Here is a 23,000-nt window from a genome sequence, read left to right on the forward strand (position 1 = left end):
GCGGTCAACTGTGCCAGCTGTTGACCTTGCTGAGCGATCTGCTGCGACTGCTGGGCCACAACTGTAGTAAGGTCCGCGATACTAGGCAGAGGCACATCAGCGGGATCCATGGCCGGATCTTACTGTCAGGGTCCGGACTGGTAGCAGGAGCGATGCAGGGAGTGGATCCGCTGTGTCAGTGAGGGATTGGCGTGGACCGTACCGGAGGATCGGTTCTAAGTAGTTACTGGTTTTCACCAGAGCCCGCCGCAAGGCGGGATGGGCTTGCTGCGGCGGTAACTACCAGGTCGTGTCCTCTGGTAGCGGCTCAACCTCACCGACTGCTGATATAGGCGTAGTACAAAAGGGACAGGCAGAGGCGTAGTCAGACGTAGCAAAGGTCAGGGCAGGCAGCACAGGTTCAGAGACGATAGTCGTTAGCAAAGGGTTCGGCAACAGGCAAAGGATTACACAAATAACGCTTTCACTAAGGCAACAAGGCAACAAAGATCCGGCAATGGCTGGAAGGGGCAGGTCACTTATATAGGAAACAGGAAACATGTCACAGGAAACAGGTCACAGGAAACGGGTCACAGGAAACAGGAAACAGGTCACAGGTCACAGGAAACAGGAAACAGGTCACAGGAAACAGGAAACAGGTCACAGGAAACAGGAAGGGAGGTTTGGACCAGGCACCAATTACTGGTGCACAGGCCCCTTAAATTTCAAACGACCTGCGCGTGCGTGCCCTATGGTGCAGGGGCGCACGCTCCGGGAACCATGTGAACGGGGAGCGGAGGAGGGAGCCGGAGCGGGCACAGGTGAGTGGATCTGGAACGAACGCTGCGAGCGCTCCAGTCCAGAAGCAGGGACTGGAGCGCTCAGCGTTACAGCTGAAGGAATAAAGAGAACCTAACAGATTGCTGCTTAGGTGACTTCAACTTGAAGTCAGTTCTGATTTACCTAGATGACATCATCTTTTCAAACTTTTTTAATGAACATATCCAGCACCTAGACCAAGTTTGTGTCAGCCTAACCCAATATTGACTGCCACTTGATGCAGAAGCAGATTCAATATTTGGGACATGTGGTTGAGGCTGGCAGGGTGTAATTGGATCCTGTTAAGATACAAGCAGTATCGTACCATCCCAAATCATCCTCTGGGGCATGGAGCCTGTGAGTGGTTCAACCACACTCTTCTGAACATGCTGAGAACCCTCAAGCAAGGGCATCTGGAATAATACTACCAACATGTGGACACTGTTGTCTGGTCTTACATTCGTACTGTACACCGGCCACTGGATGCACACCCTTTTGCTTGTTGTTTGGGCGTAGCAGACAGTTGCCCGTGGACTTGTTGCTGTAAACTACGGAGTTAGTCTATTCTTGCACTCCCAAGGACTGGGTCCAAGAGCAGTGGACTTGGTTGAGGAGGGCCAAACAAGTGGTTCTTGAACGTCACAGAGATGTAGCGGATGAAGCCACTCTTGACCTGCTACCCTTCTGGCCAGGAAATGGGTTGCTGGTCAAAAATCTGAAATGTATTAGGGGTAGCAAGTTGGAACCCCAATAGAAGGCTCATCTATATTGGTTTGAGAATCAGCCTTTCCCATCCTCACTGGGATATATAATTGCGGCTGAGGGCCTAGGAACACTCAAACACCGCCACTGGAACTTGTGGAGAACTTGTGGAGACATTGTGTCCTGGGAGGGAGAGTAGAAGGTCCTGCTAAACTTACTGTGGCCCAAAGGAAGGGAAGTACCCTCCACCAGTACAAGAAGTTTCTCTAGAGTGATACTTGCCCCCATAGAGACTGGTTTTTTGGACTCTTAGAGTCCTGTCAAGCCTGCGGACATGGTTACTTGCCCTGGTGAGGGTATTATGCCTGCCCATGATAACCCCCAAACACCTGAGAACCTCTGAGTAACTAAACGATTCTGAGAATTCTGTTAATGATCTAGAGGATGACAGTGATTTTTACATCCAACTGAGGAAAATTGCCTGTCAAGTACTCTGATTATGTGGTGTGAAGTCTTACTATTTTAATGTTATCCCATTTTATGTAAAATGTTTCTTTTGTACATTTCTGCTATGAATGCAGAGGACTGGATCTCTTAGGAGGGGGTAGTGTTGGCAGGTGTGGTTCTTTCCGCTATTTTGAGTGGAGACTCCAAGGGATAACCCTGATTTTAAGTAAATTTTATCCTCCTTTTAAACTTTTAGGGTCTATTTACACCAGATGCACTGAATTGAATGAGTGCATCTCAACGTCCACAAACACAGGAGCCAAAGCAGTTAGTTGATGTTCCTCTACTAAAAAAAACAAAACATTGCAGAGCATGTTAAAATGCAACACAAAATGCCAAGGCATACAAACACGTTTATTTACCTGCACTCTCTGCACACACTGTGGAGTTTGCAGATGAACATTTAAAATGTCACTAAATCTAATAGACAAAAAAAAAAATCTATTTCAATACCATCATCTATTGACACTTTCTTACCTTCTAATAGTATCAACTGGCAGCACATTCTAAAAACTGGATTTTAAATCGGCTGTGCTCCTGCTTCCATTATGAGGGTGGCTATGTTCGGTCTTCATGGTTCCACTCTATGTGGGAATGTAGCAAGCAACCCTATGCAGCCAGCACTTGCACATAATAATGTAATAGCACAATTTTTAATCTATGTTTTTTTTATTGGTTGAATTGATGGACTTTTTCAACCTATGTAACTATGAAATTTATTTGTACAATCAAAGGCTTTGTTTTAGAACATTCAGCAGGATTGTGAGGTTTCTTTTTAAGTTGGATCGCTTTAAATCATGGTGTTTTGTCCTCACATTTTCTCTCTCTGATTTCCAATTCTATGGCAATGAAAAAGTAGGTGGGGTGGCAGAGGGACATGAGTTATTGCCTTGATTTGTAAGTTTTGTGTGTTAATTTCAGCTTGTGCTATTGAGCTCTATGTTTTTTTTTTCCGGCAAAGCAGCTAAAATTATACAGATAAATATGTTGAACGTAGCCACGAGCTCCACCTGTTGGCTGTAATGCATATGCAATTTTTATTATTTACCAAACTAAGGTGAATTAAAAATATATTTTTTCAATTATTTTTAGTCCTGAACATGAACAAAAGTTGATACATATACAACTCACTCTCCAGTGTCCTTGTGGGAAGTCAAATCTGCATAGAATATGTGACCAGTGAAAGTGCACCTGTGCCCAGACTTTAGATAAAAAACAGTTTGCATTATTCAAAAGAACTTTATAAAAAACCCTTAGGGCTTGCTCATACCTTGGGGTTGCGCTGGACAACCTTTTCAAGGTAAATCTGAAAACAAGGCAATGTGATTTGCCTTGTGTGAAATCAGCTCAGTTCATACCACTGCAATGTGGTGATGTGAGATGAAAAAAAGTAGGACACACAGTACTTTTCTTCAGTGCAGCATAGTGTGGTGCAATTCATTGCATCACATGGCACTGTGGCTGATTAGAACTGAATCTAACATTTTCTTAATGTTTGGAAAAAAAGTTACCATTCAATGGGCTGGTGCACATCAGCACCACACGCTTCTTACCGCACACCAGCAGCTGCATTCTAACACAGCTGTCAGTATATAAGGTCCCCCAACTACCTCTTTAGCTGCTGATAACATGACATCATTTATTCTCAAAATGTAAAAATACATTTCTGTACAATGCTTATAGATGTATAGGTAACTCAGGGCTTGTTTTAAAGTACAGTGCATCATACCTCTGTATTGAATGCATTTTTTTCTTGCTTCTTTATTACATGGGGGAACTAATGGAACTAATATCTCTCTATTATACTTACATGCAGTGCCTTTATACCTCTGTATTGCACACAATTGACTCAACTCACAAACGTTTAACATAATTATAAGGATTTCTATTTTACATATTACATACAGTGCCTTATACCTGCCTGTTACAGTAATCTACACAGAACAAAATTATAAACTCAACACTTTTCTTTTTGCCCCCATTTTTCATGAGCTGAACTCAAAGATCTAAGACCTTTCTATGTACACAAAAGGCCTATTTCTCCCAAATATTGTTCAAAGTCTGTCTAAATCTGTGTTAGTGAGCATTTCTTCTTTGCCAAGCCAATCCATCCACCTCACAGGTGTGGCATATCAAGATGCTGATTAGAGCGCATGATTATTGCACAGGTGTGCCTTAGGCTGGTCACAATAAAAGGCCACTCTAAAATGTGCAGTTTTATCACACAGCACAATGCCACAGATGTCTCAAGTTTTGAAGGAGCGTGCAATTGGCATGCTGACTGCAGGAATGTCCACCAGAGTTGTTGTCCGTGACTTTAATGTTCATTTCTCTACCATAAGCCATCTTCAAAGGTGTTTCAGAGAATTTGGCAGTACATCCAACCGGCCTCACAACTGCAGACCACATGTAACCACACCAGCCCAGGATCTCCACATAAAGCATCTTCATCTCCAAGATCGTCTGAGACCAGCCACCCGGACAGCTGCTGCAACAATCGGGTTGCATAACCAAAGAATTTCCGCACAAACTGTCAGAAACCTTGTCAGGGAAGCTCATCTGCATGCTCGTCGTCCTCATCGGGGTCTCAAACTGACTGCAGTTCATCATCATAACTGACTTGAGGTGGCAAATGCTCACATTCGATGGTGTCTGGCACTTTGGAGAGGTGTTCTCTTCACGACTGAATCCCGGTTTTCTTAGATCTTTGAGTTCAGCTCATGAAAAATGGGGACAAAAACAAGTGTTGTGTTTATAATTTTGTTCAGTATATGTCCCATTCTCTGCAGGTAGAGTGACTTCACCATCCAGTATTTTGTTATCTTTAACTTCAACTTGTATTAAACTGGGCACATGCAGCAGTCTGATTGCACAATCTAGTGTGGTTAAATAATTAGGGTTGCATACAAACTCATTCAAAGGTTCTGAGTGCATATGATATGAACTTATGCAAGGTGTATGTGGGTACTTTCAGATTTCTTTACAGTTCTATTTACAATTCTATGCAGATATAATAAACACAAATTCATGCAGCTTTGTATTCAATAATATATCATTTAATGTATTTTCTAAATGCAAGTAGTGTAAGTAACCACATTTGGCCTGGCATCAGTCTCTAGCAGTTCCTGTCCAGCAGGATTGGAGTGTGAGAGGAGGAAGCAGCAGAAGGTGCCAGCAGCTCATGTGCTAGTAAAGAACATGTTAATGCTAGGATAAAACCGAGTGGCCGAGGGACAGGCTTATCTTCGTGCTGCTTCTGCTTTCACTGTCCAGTCACAGGCTGAGGAGTGTTCAAGATAGTCTGTGCTCAAAGAAAGGTTGGCTGATAGCCATCAGACTTGATTGACAGTATATTATGCAATAGCAACTGCTTTTTTATTTGATCTTTTCATTTTCTTTTATCTTATTATTTTTTACTGTTCTGTACAAAAAAATTATAACATATATTTACTGACTTTGGATTGCAATTCCTAAACTCTGAAAACTCACATTTTGCTTTTATGGTAAAGAGATGCTTTTTCAAAAGGAGTAATGCTTCCTCTATTTGTGTTCTTTCCAAATACCTTCTGAGTTACAAAAGAAATTTCCTTTTACTCTGTTTCCCTGAACCTGATTTTGTATTTAGACTGAACATATACTAAGCTGAAAATAAACTTTTAGTAAAATAATAACATAAAATAACACATAAAATGTGAAATATTACCAGAACCTGCGCTGATCCAATGGACAGTCCCCAGCAGTGCGTGGTCGTTGCAGCTCCTCCTAGTATCCACTGGGTGGCGGACATTGTCAAAAATACAGCTGCAGAAAGGAGACAAACAGCGCACAGCCAACCTTGCGTAGTAACATTTATTAGCGACACATTCCAGAAAACTATACAATTGCACTCACATGTCTAATGCCAAAGACAGGTGCATCTGCAAGAGCCTTCTCCCCCTCTCCCTCTCGGATGGCCTACGATCCGACCTGCAGCTCTCATCCAGCTCGGGGCACCGCTACTCCAAGCCCGTCCGTCTCTGTCTGTCTCCGGTCCCCCCGCCGAGTGCCTGCGTGCGGGTCCACAGTGCGCCTGCGCACAGGCCCACCGGCTGGTCTCAACTGCGCAAGGGGACCTGAAGAAGGAGGCTCCGCCTCCAAAACACGTTGTCTTGGCAATCAATTTGCATCGCAGTGTTCCTTCACACCCCTGTCTGTCACCGAGCGCTGCCTCGGCTGACTGGCGCACTTGCGCAGTTGAGACCAGCCAGCGGGTCTGTGTGCAGGCTCACTGTGGACCCGCACGCAGGCACTCAGGAGGAGGGACCGGAGACAGACAGAGACGGACGGGCTTGGAGTAGCGGTGCCCTGAGCCAGATGAGAGCTGCAGGGCTGACTGTAGGCCATCCGAGAGGGGGAGAAGGCTCTTGCAGATGCGCCTGTCTTTGGCATTAGACATGTGAGTGCAATTGTATAGTTTTGTGGAATGTGTCTCTAATAAACGTTACTACGCAAGGTCGGCTGTGCGCTGTTTGTCTCCTTTCTGCAGCTGTGTTAGTAAAATAATAAACCTCCAAATAAATACCAGTATATGTGAATAAATTGGGCTAGACAAAGATATTTTGAAGAGTGCATGTAGCAAGAACAAACAGGATTCTAACAGTGTACAAGTTGTCGGCTGATTATATTGACTGTTTTTCTTTTCCTCCAGGATGAATTAACTGCAGTCAATGTAAAACAAGGATTTAGTAACCAGCCAGCGTTTTCTGGAGATGAGCATGGATCAGCTAGGAACATTGTTATAAACCCATCTAAGGTAGAATCACTTCTATTGCTTTTATACTGTTTATTAGGGATGATCGAACTTTCAAAAGTTCGGTTCGGCCAGAATATCCGAACTTCCCGAAAGTTCGGCCCGGATTTCAGAACCCCATTGAAATCAATGGGACCCGAACTTGGGTAATCAAAAAACACAATTTTGAAGCCCTAAAACCCAATAAATGCCCCTAAAAAGTGCCTAGGGTTCTGGGTCATGCCCCAGGGACTATTAATCACACAAAAAAAAAGTTCTTAAAAATTGTCATTTTTGATAGAGAGCCAATTATTGAAAAAAAAAAAAATACTTTGGATTTAGTGTCTGGGGGGTCTAAAAAGTGTGAAGTTTCAGCTCTGTAGCATGTCCAGAACCATAAAAAAAAAGATCGTTTGTATTAGGTCACTTATAGAACAGGGATATGGCTCTGCTATTTTCACACCTTGCCGGTTTAGTAGCAAGCGTTTTTTTGGGCATTTTTTGGGGGACTTTGGAGGCAGGCAAAACATCTGAACTTCGGTGTAGGGGTATATATACATACACCCATGTCTGTATATATACACATACACATATATAGATGTGACAATAGCAGAAATCTATGCTTGCGCTAATTCACACTAATATGGCTCCGCTCCTATAACACCTATATGTGTGTATGTGTATAAATATATACAAGTGTGTGTGTATATATAACCCTATACAGAAGTTCAGATGTTTTGCCTGCCTCCAAAGACCCCAAAAAATGCCCAAAAAAAAAACGCCTGCAAGAACACACCTGGGCATTTTTTTTGGCGCAGGCATTTTTTTGGGCATTTTTTTGGGGTCTTTTGAGGCAGGCAAAACATCTGAACTTCTGTATAGGGTTATATATATACACACACCCTTGTATATATTTATACACATACACACATATAGGTGTTATAGGAGCAGAGCCATATGCCTGTTAATTATTTAATTAGCGCAAGCATATGTTTCTGCTACTTTCACACCTATATATGTGTATGTGTATATATATATATACATACATGGGTGTATGTATATATATACCCCTACACAGAAGTTCAGATGTTTTGTCTGCCTCCAAAGACCCAAAAAAATGCCTGCGCCAAAAAAAATGCCCAGGTGTGTTGTTGCAGGCGTTTTTTTGGGGCATTTTTTGGGCGTCTTTGGAGGCAGGCATAACATCTGAACTTCTGTGTAGGGGTATATACACCCATGTATGTATATATACACATACACATATATAGGTGTGAAAATAGCAGAAATCTATGCTTGCGCTAATTCACACTAATATGGCTCCGCTCCTATAACACCTATATGTGTGTATGTGTATAAATATATACAAGTGTGTGTGTATATAAAACCCTATACAGAAGTTCAGATGTTTAGCCTCCCTCCAAAGACCCCAAAAAATGCCCAAAAAAAACGCCTGCAAGAACAGACCTGGGCATTTTTTTTGGCGCAGGCATTTTTTGGGCATTTTTTTTTGGGTCTTTGGAGGCAGACAAAACATTTGAACTTCTGTATAGGGTTATATATATACACACACACTTGTATATATTTATACACATACACACATATAGGTGTTATAGGAGCGGAGCCATATGCCTGTTAATTATTTAATTAGCGCAAGCATATGTTTCTGCTACTTTCACACCTATATATGTGTATGTGTATATATACAGACATGGGTGTATGTATATATACACCTACACAGATATTCAGATGTCATGCCTGACTCCAATCATCTCCTCAAAAAAGCCCTATAAATGCCTGCAGCCAAAAAGCAAGCTGACCGGTGAGAAGCCATATCAGTGCTCTGAAAGTGACACAAGAGAAATGATCTTTTCTCTATAGCGGTCACCCTGATATGGAAGGGTTTTGTCACCCTGCCATGGCAGTCAGAATCAGTTAACCCTACACTACACTACGGTCCCCTTACACTTAACACTTTCCCTACAGAAACTGAATAATTAAAGCTAACTATAGTGGAAAATAGCACCCTAACTACACTAGATATCCCTTTCCTTTGTAGCAAAAGTCACAGAACTGCTTCCACTCTCTTCCATGTCCCTGTATAACAATGCTAGGAATTTGGCGGGGGCTATCTTATATACCCGGGGGCGTATTCACTAATGATTGGACTATGGACCCCCTAGTCACTCCAATCACATTCCTAGCATTCTCCTGCCCCCTCAATTGGCTTTTACTGATGGTTCTGGTCCAATCACGGCTTGTAAAGCCCATTTCCTGAACCATTGCATTTTGGTCGGTTCTGGTTGCCGAATTCCGAACTTTTTCAGCAAAAAGTTCTAAATTCGGCCGAACCTCGAACAGCCAATGTTCGGGTCGAACCGATGGTCGACCCAAACCGTTCGATCATCCCTACTGTTTATTGCTTTAATAACTATAGTTTACTAATTTTGCATACAACATAATATGTAGTAGAGCAATGGTTTCTGAAGCATGGAACACTTACCTAGAGTGCTATGTATACTCAATTCTGAGTAATAAATTCAGATCTCATTGGTTCTCAGTCTCAATAATTGGTAATGAGTGGTTTGGTGTACACCAAGAGAAAATGGTGCTGACAGGCAAGTTAAAGTATCTAATATAGAACAGACTTAAAAAGTCTATGCTGTCATAAAAACTATATTCAGGACCACTGTAACTACATTTACCCCTGGTTTTGCATGCATTCACATAAGCAATTTGATGTCATAGCTAAAATCACATTTGCACTGAGGCTTGATTACAGGGCTGCTGATAAAGGGGAGGATATATAGGGTCCAAACCCCTCGCCCCCAGAGCACCTTGACTGGTAGCTGCTTTAAACTGCAGGAGTTAAACAGCCTGGGCATTCCCAACCAGCAGCATGTGCTTCCCTGCTGAGGACAGGACAGTGCAGCAGGAAGCAGAAGAAGGAGGAGAACTCTGGCTTCATTGGCAGCCAGACTAGTAAGGAGGAAGTGCCAGGACAGTTTGGGGTGCTGGAGGTGATTAGTGGGACCCACAACATGCAGAGAGAGCTGCTGGGGGCCATAGAGAGAGAAAGGACAGCTTAAAAGGATGAATCATTCAGGAAATAATAGGTCTCTCCTAGGACTCTTTGATGTTTAATGACCACTGCTGCCACCCTCTCGTTTATTTTTACTGCTCATACAAACTATTGCACAATTTAGGTACAATGATTTTGGCATATTTTACTCTGTACACCTTGAGTAGAGGTGAACTTCTGGTGGAATCACAGTGATGGCGAACCTTGGCACCCCAGATGTTTTGGAACTACATTACCCATGATGCTCAACTACATTGTAGAGTGCATGAGCATCATGGGAAATGTAGTGCCAAGGTTCGCCATCACCGGCCTAGGCAATCTGACCAGTAGTGGGAACAAGTACCTACCACAACTAGGTACCCCCAAAAAATTTCAAAAAGTGTTTGGGGGGGGGAAGGAGTGGACATGAAGCATAACTTCTTCTCTTTTGGGGTTAAGTTCCACTTTAATTTGATTCCATTATTTTATGTAGCACCCTACAGGTAGGTGCTGGGTAAAATGTATAGTGGGCCTTGTCTGCCTCACAGCAGGGCTGGTATTTCTTAAGCTAGGGTGTCAGGGCTTCAAGATGTGCCTGCTGAGGGGAGAAGTATCCCCACTGGCTGCTGTGAGAGGCTTCTCATAGGGCAGTGTGGGAAGCCCAATCAGGGGACACATCGCAGCTTGTAACCACCCCAGATTAGGCTGCAAAGGATTCTGGGAGTGGATATAAGTTTGGGGGGAAGTGCGTGGCATGGTGTCTTTGGTGGGAGCAGAGTCCCAGGAAGGAGAGTGCGGCTGTCTCTCCTCCTGTTTGAGGAAGGTGGATGTCTCAGGGTGTCGCCTGAGTGTCCAGAGAGTGCTGAGTTGAGCTGAGGGGATCCGATGTGCCGAGAGCCTGCAGAGAGAGAGAGAGAGGGGTCCAGTCCCAGGAAAGCCTACACAGGTTGTGAGTACTAAGGATTGCCCCTGGGGGTCTGCCTGAAGTTAGAGGGGACCACTCCGGAAGAGGTTCTGGGATCCAGTGTCAGCTAGCTGTAAAGGGGGTACCTAAGTTGAGGACCCTGAAGCTACAGAGGGGGTACATAGTCAGTGGACCCTGAAGAGTTCAAGGTCAAAGGGGGCACCTGCAGTTTGGGCCCTGAATGGTATAGAGCGTGCCAGTTAAAGTGACAGCTATACAGAGTTCTACTACATACTACCTCAAGCTGTGGTAGGCAGGGGAAAGTATTCAGTGACTTTCACAGTACAACAGTGTCAGGAATTCTACAGTTCTCTGTCTTGGATATTCTGAACTATAAGTCGAGGATTCAGCACTTCTTCTGTTCTACAGAGTGTTCTCAGTGTCAGTGAGCATTGGCTGGCGCCGGCTGGCATCAGGGAAGCGCCAACGGGCATTTCAGAAGTAAAGTCCCAATTGTAATTAGTTAAGCCTCAAGGAGTATCCCACTCATTCCCTTCTCCCATCCCCTAATTCCAATAAAAACCACAAACAAAGATGCCGGAGTTGTCGCTGCTTCAGTTGTCACACCTGGGGACTCAGCTCACATGGGCTGGAGAGGATTCCGGTACTAATGGCAGACCCACATCAGGCCATAGGCCTGGAAACCTTGCTACATTTACAAATGGGAGAAACTGGCAGTAAAACAGAATAGACAGCTAAAAAGGATCAATTTCATTTAAACAGCAGCATAGTTATTCTTCAGTTAAGTCTAACTGTTATTTAATTGGAAATGTACTGCTTTATACTACCTTATATTAAATGTATGCTTTGGATCCCAGTTATTAGAACCATATGCATGTGAATACTAGTAAATGAACATAACAGTGTTGTTCACATTTCATGTGTTTGCAGATTGGAGCATACTTCAGCAGCATACTAGCTGAAAAACTGAAACTTAACACCTTTCAGGACACAGGGAGGAAAAAGCCACAGATTAACGCCAAAGACAATTACTGGCTTGTGACTGCTCGTTCTCAGGGTGCAATACATAGCTGGTTTACTGACCTAGCTGGAAACAAGCATCTCACTGTTCTAGCTAAAAAGGTAAAATTGCATTTACTAGTATTAAACGGTATGTATAGGCAAAACTTCTCTATTTTGAGTTTTGGGTAGAGTGGTCAAGCATTAGAACCACTGTTAAGTTTTTCTCACCATCTGTGACCACACTGGGGTGATTCAACCTCTCTAATTGTTTTGTTGGCTATTGTCATCGAAATAGAAGATGATGATAAATCCACAATTCTCCAATTGTAATAATAGAGTGTATTTATAAGCAATTTTTTTCTTCTGTTTAGGATAGAGGAGGTTAAAAATCTTCCTATGGAGACAATGTCTAAGATTTATTTTCTTTTGACAGCAAATTAAAGCAAAACCTCCCCAATGGGACTCATACAACAAAAAAATAAACTGGCAGGGGTTTTAACCTCCTCTATCCTAAACAGAAGAAACAAATTGCTTATAAATACACTTTATTTGAAGGCTAAACTTTGCCATTTTATGTCCACTTAGGATTTATTCAAAAAGGAGTGCAGAGAGTAGTAATCTTGTGTAGTAAACTATGGTAAAGAAATGTTGGTTTGCTGCAGCCAGGTTTAATGCCCCATACACACGTGCAGATTATCTGCAGACTTTTGTCTGCAGACTTACCAAAACCATATAATATGAGGTCAAACCTAAACACTTTCAATTTGTATGCAATCCGGCAGGCCCTTGCACTACATAGAAAAGGTAAGTCTGCAGACAAAAGTCTGCAGATAATCTGCACGTGTGTATGGGGCATAAAGCTGACAATACACCTACTGATACAGCTGTTCAATATATCTAATGCTTTCATGAAAAAAAAATATTTTTCTGAAACTGAAACACTATATGGACAGTTAGATCAATAAACAATCATTTTCACTGAAAAGGAACAATTGGTCTTAGCAGAAAATCCAATCAATTGCCACTAAACTAATCTATGACTTTGTTGCGTTAAAATCATTTTGATTATTTAAAACAATTGCCTATATATTTTCAATTGATTGTGATCAGTTTATGTGTAGACTGCATACAGTAACTGAGCATTTCTGACTGATTACTATGAATTATTGCATTTTGCATATCATCTCTGCTCATGAATTTCATGCATCTGTGCACTGCCCTATTATTTAAACCTATAAGGGTCTGTTTTGCAAATACAGGTGAATCTCATAAAATTAGAAGATCATCAACATGTTAATTTCAGTAATTCAATTCAAAAAGTGAAACTCCTATAATTTATATAGATGTGTTACACACAGAGTGATATATTTCAAGTATTTCTTTCTCTTAACCATTTCTGGACCAAGCCATTTTTTGCGATACGGCACTGCGTTAATTTAACTGACAATTGCACAGTCGTGCTATGCTGTACCCAAATAAAATTGATGTCCTTTTTTCCCCACAAATGGAGCTTTCTTTTGGTGGTATTTGATTACCAGAGCGATCTTTTTATTTTTTGCGCTATAAACAAAAGTGCGACAATCCTGAAAAATAAAACCCAATATACTTTCTTCTATAAAACATTATAGAACCAATAAGATAAAATTTAAAATCAATTTTTTTCATCATTTTAGGCCAATATGTATTCTGCTACATATTTTTGGTAAAAAAAAATCCCAATAAGTGTATATTGATTGGTTTGCGCAAAAGTTATCGCGTCTACAAACTAGGGGAAAGATTTATGTAATTTTTATTTATTTATTTTTTACTAGTAATGGCGGCGATCAGCAATTTTTAGTGGGACTGCGACATCGCGGTGGACAGATCGGACACCTAACATTTTTGACACTTTTGGGGGAACCAGTGACATTATTACAGTAATCAGTGCTAAAAATATGCACTGTTTCTGGTACTGTACTAATGACACTGGCAGGGAAGGGGTTAACACCAGGGGCGATCAAAGGGTTAAATGTGTCCCTAGGGGGGCTTTCCAACTGTGTGGGGTATGGAAATGCTGGTTGAACACAAGAGCCCTGTGTTCATTACTGACAGAACTGTCTCCCAGGTCTGTCCGCTGATTGGCTTCCCCTGCGGCCAAATGGCACATGCGCGTGCCCCCCACTAGCCGGTTTACGAAGTGACGTACATGATTGTGAAAACTTCACACTGGACCTTATGCAACTTGGATTCTGTGCCTCTCCACTCTTCCTCCAGACTCTGAGATCTTGATTTTTAAATGAAATGCAACATTTGCCACAGTCAGTGATGTTTTGGGGAGCCATGTCCCCTGCTGTTGTTGGTCCACTGTGTTTTATCAAGTCCAAAGTCAGCGCTGCCCTCTACCAGGTAATTCTAGAGAACTTCATGCTTCCCTCTGCTGACCAGCTTTATGGAGATGCTGATTTTATGTTCCAGCAGGACTTGGCACCTGCCCACACTGCCAAAAAGTACCAATACCTGGTTTAATGATCATGGTATCACTGTGCTTGATTGATTTGATTTGGGGAGCCATGCCATCTTGTGTTTTATCAAGTCCAAAGTCAGAGCAGCCCTTTACCAGAAAATTCTAGAGCATTTCATGCTTTCCTCTGCTAACCCATTTTATGGAGATCCTTTGGCAAGTAAGTGCCACATGGCATGATCTAGGGGGGTGCTAGGGTGGGCTGGGCCCCCAAAGCCCCATGCCCATAAACCCCCCTCTACCTCCCCACACAGCACATAGTTGAAACAATAGCTTTAACTTGTGATCTCAGCAACTTTTTCTGCTCATCAGCTATCCTTAAAGGATGAGTTCACCTTTTAAAAAAAAAAAAAAAAGACATGCACATTTTTTTGCAGGAGCCTGGAAAGCATTGCACCTGCAATTAGCTCCTGCAGACTGTCAGTGTAAGCTGTCTGCCAGTACCTTATAGGCAGTTACACAATAACAGGAAGAATCAATGAACTACCGCAAGAGCTGTTGGTACTTGCAGTTCATTTATTCACAGAGAAAGCATGACACGGCTGTGTGTGCGAAGCCCCACATGGCCGCGCTCTTTTCAAATAGTGACAGCAGGAAAAAGATACCTGGCCCACTGTCACAGGGAGTGGAGGGGGAAATTGGGGAGCGGCTGCAGAAGTGGGAACATGTTACATGTTCCACCTTAAAAATGGGTGGATCATGTAAAATGTTTCCAAAGGTGAACTTATAGGTTGGGTATACACAAACCAGCTGGTGCTGTGCTATTGTTTTCTGACAGGGGGACTGCCCCCCTCCAGAAAAACACTGATTGCGTGTACCCAGCTTTAGTGTTAGTGTATTTTCTGTGTGGTCCAAGACAATTTCTCTTCTTCCAATGTGGCCAAGAAAGGTCAAAAGGTTGGATACCCCTGTGCTAAATTTTAACCAACTGATATCTGCTCCACATTGGGGGGGGGGGGGGACTCACATTTTAATTCACCTTTGACACGCCGGCATTTAACCTGCAGTTGACCTCCTACTGACCTGCTTTTGACCTACTTCAAGTGGGTTTTGCATTTCTAAGGGCTTGTACGGGAATGCAAACCCCAAACGAACAAAAACCTGCCAACACAGACCCTAAAAGTGTGTATGTATATCATATGACCAAGTAGACCAGTATTCACATTTAACAAGCAAAAAGAGGAGAGAGGTTTATAATGTGTTGCATTAAATCAAGCATAGAGATGAGCACATTGCTTGATCCATCTTATCAGCTGCTCAAGAGGGGCCCTTATCGGCGGGCATGTCAGTATTTTTATCTACAGAATTCATTTTCTTTTACTTTGACAATTACTGAAATGAATTTAAAGTGTTATAAATTCTCTGCTCGTCAGTGGGGAAGCCGATGCCTGTGTCAGGCGGCTCCGATTGTCCCCTGACACCCGCGATCGTTCCCCGATGAGAGAGAAGGACAGTCGGCTGTTGTAAACACAGCCAACCGTTCTTCTCCCTGGGATAATCATAGAGATCATGTGATCCTGCTATATAGGATTACATGTCTCTATGGTCATTTCAGAAGCCACGCCCCCCAACAGTTAGAATCGCTCCCTTAGGCTTAAATTTAACCCCTTGATCACCCACAGGGTTAACCCCCTTCCCTGCCAATGGCATTATTACAGTAAAAGTGCACATTTTTAGCACTGATACTGTAGTAATGTCACTGGTACCCCCAAAAGTGTCAAAAATGTCAGTTAGGGGTCCTATCTGTCCACCGCAATGTCGCAGTCCCGCAAAAAATTGTAGATCGCCGCCATTACTTGTAAAAAAAAAAAAAACAATATAAATGACATAAATCTTTCCGTAGTTAGTAGACACAATAACTTTTGCGCAAACCGATCAAAATATGCTTATTGAGATTTTTTTTACCAAAAATATGTATTATTGTATTAGATTTCTACATTATTTTTGGCATATAGCATGAATGTGAAAAATATAGTTTTTTTATTTTTTTTCGAAATTGTCGCTCTTTTTTTGTTTATAGCGCAAAAAAACAAAAATCGCACAGGTGATTAAATACCACCAAAAGAAAGCTCTGTTTGTGAAGAAAAAGAAAATTTTGTTTAGGTACATCATCGCACGACCGCGCAATTGTCCGTTAAAGTAGCGCAGTGCTGAATCACAAAATAGGATCTGGTCGGGAAGGGGGCAAATCCTTCCGGTCTTAAAGTGATTAAGCAGGAAGCAAAGGTTAAATATTTAATAACAATCTGCCTAAATTTGTCTTCCAAATTTAGGCCTTCTAATATATGGCTCTGCATGTAGAGTTTGCAGTTTTATCAGGTATGAATAAATACAATTTTAAACTGGCTGGAACAATAAGCTCACAAAGAACAATTCAATAAAGGGAAAAGATGCAAGGCAACATTTGCAAACTTGCTTATTTAAAAGAGCTGGGATATTTTAAAAGTAAATTTTTACTTGTATCATCAGTTAGATGTCCTGTCATTTTTTGTAGGTACCTATACTTAGCAAGAAAGAAGATGTTTTTGGATACCTGGCCAAATATTCAGTGCCACTGTTGCGAGCTGCCTGGCTATTGAAAATGACTTGCGCATACTATGCTGCTATTTCAGAAGCTAAAATAAAGAAACGACAATCAACTGATCCAAACATAGGTATTTCCAGTTTCATCACGTGTTCTATTTTTATCTCAAAACATAGACCCTATTTTACTTTGTATTGCTACTTTGACAAGTGAATTTTCACTTTAGTGAAATGGGTGCATCAAAGAGAACATTACAGTGATACTAAGCACACACTGTCTAATTTACTTTGTCCCTTCTATCTCTGTATGTGGATGATGGCTATGTAATTATTTTAATAAAAGAAACAAAAATGTCTAAATACCGTATTTGCCGGCGTATAAGACGACTGGGTGTATAAGACCACCCCCTAATTTTCACGTTAAAATATAGGTTTTGGGCTATATTTGCCGTATAAGACTACCCCCCTTCTGTACCGTAGCGAAGTATAAAATGTGAGGACTACTTTACATGGCTGAAAACGAATGTCCCTATTAGTCTCTCAACCCGCTGGATGTGCGGTAATAATGTATGTACTGTAGCGGAGTAAAAAATGTGAGGACTACGGTACATTACATGGCCCAAAACAAACCTCCCTATTAATCTCCAAGCAGGGTAAATACACAGGGTGTAATCTCTCAACCCGCTGGATGTGCGGTAATATTGTATGTACTGTAGCGGAGTAAAAAATGTGAGGACTACGGTACATTACATGGCCCAAAACAAACCTCCCTATTAATCTCCAAGCAGGGTAAATACACAGGGTGTAATCTCTCAACGCGCTGGATGTGCGGTAATACTGTACCGGTATGTACCGTAGCTTCAGCTACATACAGTATACCGCGCTGAGCCAATCATGGTGAGCGATGTATTCTATTATTGAATACAAAGCCAGCTCAGATTGACGGAGTCAGAGAGGCAGGCTGATGATGTTACTCTCGCTGACTAAGCCAATCAGAGCTGGCTTTGTATTTATTAATAGAATACATCCATCGCTCACCGTGATTGGCTCAGCGCGGTATACTGTATGTAGCCGAAACGACAGTACATACCGGTACAGTATTACCGCACATCCAGCGCGTTGGGAGATTACACCATGTGTATTTACCCTGCTTTGAGATTAATAGGGACATTTGTGTACTTACCCTGCTTGGAGATTAATAAGGAGGTTTGTTTTGGGCCTTGTAAAGTACCGTAGTCCTCACATTTTTTACTCCGCTACAGTACATACATTATTACCACACATCTGGCAGGCCTCACATTTTATACTCTGCATATAAGACGACCCCCCCTATTTTTGGGGGATGTTTTTATGGTCAAAAAGTCATCTTATACGCCGGCAAATACGGTACATTTTTCCTAATAGATATACAACTGTCACGTAACACAGATCTTTCTCAGCCTGTCTGCAGGGGAACATAAGCAGGAGGAGCTTCTAGTCCTATGCTGCTGGTCAAATGTGCAAAAAAATGTATGTAGTTAATGACACTGTAATTATTACATCTATGTACCTTTTTCCTAATTGATATACAGCTGTCACATGACCCAGAAATTTCCCAGCCTGTCTGCAGGGAAACATAAGCAGGAAGAGCTTCTAGTCCTCCGCTGCTGGTCAAATGTGCAAAAAAAAACAAACAAAAAAAAAAACCTTAAAGTCTTTGTTAGGAAAAAAGGACATAACTATTATGTACAGTGTTGCATGACCACACAAGTGTCAATTAAATGAATGCAGCAGCAATAAGCTAAAAATGGCCTGGTCCTGAATTGGGGGTAAATCTTCCGGAAGTCAAGTGGTTAATGAAAGCCAGCAATCATTCAAACCACTTCCTTTAATCACTTGATCTGCGGAAGATCCACCCCCCCAGCTTCTGACAAGGCCATCTTTTGCAATACGGGACTACGTTATTTCAACTGACAATTAATTACACAATCATGCTACACTGCATCCAAATAAAGTTTGTCATTTTTTACCCACAGATAGAGCTTTCTTTTGGAGGCATTTGTTCACCACTGCGTTTTTTTATAATTTTTTGCACTATAAACAAAAGAATGGTTTTGGTATGGTGATGAAGGGAGATGCAAAATGCTCTCCACATCCCTGATAGACTCAAAGAGTATTGAAAAAGATAACCCTCTGGTGGGATTTTTTAGGGCATAAGGATTATGATGAATAGGAAAAATGTAACAAAGTTTTATTCAAAAATTATAAAAATGACATAACAAACAATCAATGATACATCATAAAAGATATGCAGTAAACAAATGATAGTGCGTTTACTCATACATAGGTAACATGCATCAACTGTCCAAAGTCGTGTGACAGAAGATAGACTGACGCGTTTCGAAAACAAACTTTTTTCTTCTTCAGGGGCAGATGGTTAAAGTGCAGATGCTTTCTACAAATGTAGAACATTAACAGTTTATACATCAAAAACAGAGAATTATTGTACATATAGAACAATATGTTACATATAAAAACATGTACTGACTCATATATAGATAGACCACATACGTATACCGCATCATTTAAAAACATAAGGATTGTTCTGCCATTGTGTGCTATTCAGCAATTTTGACCTGTGAGTTCACACCCCAATTGATTCCAACCAAAAAGGGCAAAGAGAGAGACCCAATGATGACCATCATTCATCGGCCGAAATTACAAAAAAGGAACACAAGGGGGTGCCAGCTAAGTGCAGCATAATTTCTTTGCAAACTAGTCCTTAGCTACAGTATCTCACAAAAGTGAGTACACCCCTCACATTTTTTAAAATGTTTTATTATATCTTTTCATGTGACAACCCAGAAGAAATGACACTTCGCTGCAATGTAAAGTAGTGAGTGTACAGCTTGTATAACAGTGTAACATTAGCTGTCCCCTCAAAATAACTCAACACGCAGCCATTAATGTCTAAACCATGACACTCTCACCACCATGCTTGACTGTAGGCAAGACACACTTGCCTTTGTATTCCTCACCTGGTTGCCACGACACACGCTTGACACCATCTGAATCAAAAAGATGAATTTGGTCTCATTAGACCACAGGCCATGGTTCCAGTAATCCATGTCCTTAGTCTGCTTGTCATTGGCAAACTGTTTGCAGGCTTTCTTGTGCATCATTTTAAGAAGAGGCTTCCTTCTGGGATGACAGCCGTGCAGACCAATTTGATGCAGTGTGCGGCATTTGGTCTGAGCACTGAAAGGCTGACCCCTTCAACCTCTGCAGCAATGCTGGCAGCACTCATACCTCTATTTCCCAAAGACAACCTCTGGAGCAACCAACCTCGCTGAGCATGTGCACTCAATTTCTTTGGTCGACCATGGCGAGGCCTGTTCTAAGTGGATCCTGTCCTGTTAAACCGCTGTATGGTCTTGGCCACCGTGCTGAAGCTCAGTTTCAGGGTCTTGGCAATCTTCTTATAGCCTAGGCAATCTTTAAGTAGAGCAACAATTCTTTTTTTCAGATCCTCAGAGAGTTCTTTGCCATGAGGTGCCATGTTGAACTTCCAGTGACCAGTATGAGAGAGTGAGAGCGATAACACCAAATTTAACACACCTTCTCCCCATTTACACCTGAGACCTTGTAACACTAACGAATCACATGACACCAGGGAGGGAAAATGGCTAATTGGGCCCAATTTGGACATTTCCACTTAGGAGTGTACTCACTTTTGTTGCCAGCAGTTTGCTGCAAATGGCTGTGTGTTGAGTTATTTGGAGGGGACAGCAAATTTACACTGTCATTCAAGCTGTACATTTACTTCATTACATTGTAGCAAAGTGCAGTAAAGTGTAATTTCTTCAGTTTTGTCACATAAAAAGATAAAATAAAATATTTTTAAAAATGTGAGGGGTGTACTCACGTTTGTGAGATATTGTATATTATATTCATTTGCTTTACATCTATCTGAATTATATCGACATAGGGCTTTTTGCCCCCTGATGCTCCCTTTCCTTCCTCTACTTTCCTCAATTTGGGGCTCCTACGTTGGTCTGACCGACAAACAATACAGTCCAGGTAGGTATGGGAGGATGACTAATCACCCATGTGACTAAAAACCATGTAAGTTTGCATTATGACTAGTCTATTTATTCTTGGCAGATTGTTTCTGTTGAAAGAGTGGTCATCATTGGGTCTCTCTCTTTGCCCCTTGTGGTTGAAATCAATTGGGGTGTGAACTCACAGGTCAAAAGGATCCTGAATAGCACGCGATGGCAGAACAATCCTTATGTTTTTAAATGATGCGGTATACGTCTATGTGGTCTATTTATACATGGGTCAGTACATGTGTTTATATGTAACTTGTTGTTCTATATATGTAGAATTATAACAATTCTCTGTTGTTGATGTATAAACTGTCAATGTTCTACACTTGTAGAAAGCATCTGCAGTTTAACCATCTGCCCCTGAAGAAGAAAAACGTTTGTTTTCGAAACGCGTCCGGCTATCTTCTCTCACACGACTTTGGACAGTTGATGCATGGTTACCTATGTATGAGTCCGTGCACTATTGTTTGTTTACTGCACATATTTTAAAATGTATCATTGATTGTTTGTTGTGTCTTTTTTATAATTTTTGAATAAAACTTTGTTACATTTTTCCTATTCATGATCATCCTTATGCCCTAAAAATCCCACTGGAGGGTTATCTTTGTCCATACTTTATAAACAAAAAAGACCGACAATATTTTTTACTTTCTGCTGTAGAATAGATCCAATAAAAAAAATAAAAAAATCAAATTTCTTCATAAATTTAGGCCAATATGTATTCTGCTACATGTTCTTGGAACAAAGAAAATCCCAATTAGTGTATATTGATTGGTTTATGCGAACATTATAGTGTCTACAAAATATGGTATATAGTTATGAAATTTTTATTTATGTTTTTAATACTAGTAATGGCACCAATTACTGACTTATAGTAGGACTGCAATATTGCGTCCATCAATTTTGTTTTTGTGTACTGTGCTTTTACTAGGGGAAGTAATGGATTTAGTTCCCTGCTTGGCAGGAACACACAGTCCATCCCTTCCCCCCCGTCAGAACGGAGATCAGCCTGGTTTACATCCAGTGCCCAGGACCCGCATATCGGCTTCTGCTTATGATTAATCCCATCAGAAGCGCCCCGCCGATGATGCCCGCGTGAGCGCCCCCTGCAGGCTGAAGTGCAGAATCCTGTATATATATATATGTGAATCTGCACAGGAGAGCCCCCTTGTAGCAGTAAATCTGCTATGGGATGATGGGATGGTTCTAAAGTGTTTGTTACCCCACCATGTCATATTTCTGATATGTCTGTTGTACCCTGTGCTTGTAATAAAAGATATCCTGTGCTCTTTGTATTGCTTCCTTGTGTAAAATACCAGTTGATCCTTCCAGTCCCCCTGCTTTCCTTATTTGAAGCTGACCACAGTCTGTCTGTCCTCCAATGGACAAGGCTTGTGCTGACACGCCCCCTCCCCCACTTTGCTTTCCTTGTTAGCATATGAATTGCTGGCTACTTGTGCTGCTTCATCCTCTCCTACTCTGAGCTTTACTTTACAAGGATTGCAAAAGGCCGTTGCCTAGACAAATTCAGGTGATTACATTGCTTGAATTAAAAAAATATATTAAGTGATGTATTAAGCCAAGCTAACGTTGTGCACATTGGTGCTCTGTGTTGCCATTTTTTCCTAATGGCACGGTAACACACCATTCCAATACACCTGCACTACCATGTGTTATGGTGTGATGTGCTACGAAAATAAGACACCTTTTTTTTTTGTCCAGTGTTTTGTGTGCGTTAGACAAACAATTCAAATTAATGTGTCAATGCACCACAACAATGTGAACCCAGGCTTAATGAATACCGAACTGCATTTAGTTTGTGGATTTCATAGTCTAGGGTTCTTCGCTCTTGGTAATCTTGGTATCATTATTGTAATAGGGGTTTATAGAAAAAGGAAAAATGTTTCAGTAGCATAAGCTAATGTGATAATGGGGTTGTTTGCAAGGTAAGAGAACAGTGGTCATTTACTGTGCATCAAAATTGCTCTGTATTTCAGAAACATAAATAGGTGTTATTTAACGATGAATAAGTTGTTTATGAATGTTGTCAGTTCTCCATCTGAAGCTTGTATGGTATATTACTTTTGCAGAACCTCACCTGCATATCAAACATGACAAAATAAGCCGTC

General features: G+C 41.5%; 1 protein-coding gene across 3 annotated transcripts in view; it reads left to right on the forward strand.

The window, feature by feature from the left end:
- MED12L (mediator complex subunit 12L) overlaps positions 1-23,000 on the forward strand; it is an 837,051-nt gene that overhangs the window by 51,975 nt on the left and 762,076 nt on the right. For all 3 annotated transcript variants that reach the window (XM_082251515.1, XM_082251517.1, XM_082251516.1), the window contains exons 3-5: positions 6,695-6,799; positions 11,689-11,880; positions 16,755-16,914. In XM_082251515.1, the coding sequence (XP_082107641.1) occupies positions 6,695-6,799; positions 11,689-11,880; positions 16,755-16,914 (457 nt within the window). The remainder of the gene's footprint in view (positions 1-6,694; positions 6,800-11,688; positions 11,881-16,754; positions 16,915-23,000) is intronic.

This window comes from Pelophylax lessonae, assembly GCF_965119305.1.
Source record: "Pelophylax lessonae genome assembly, chromosome: 3".
Classification (NCBI taxonomy): domain Eukaryota; kingdom Metazoa; phylum Chordata; class Amphibia; order Anura; family Ranidae; genus Pelophylax; species Pelophylax lessonae.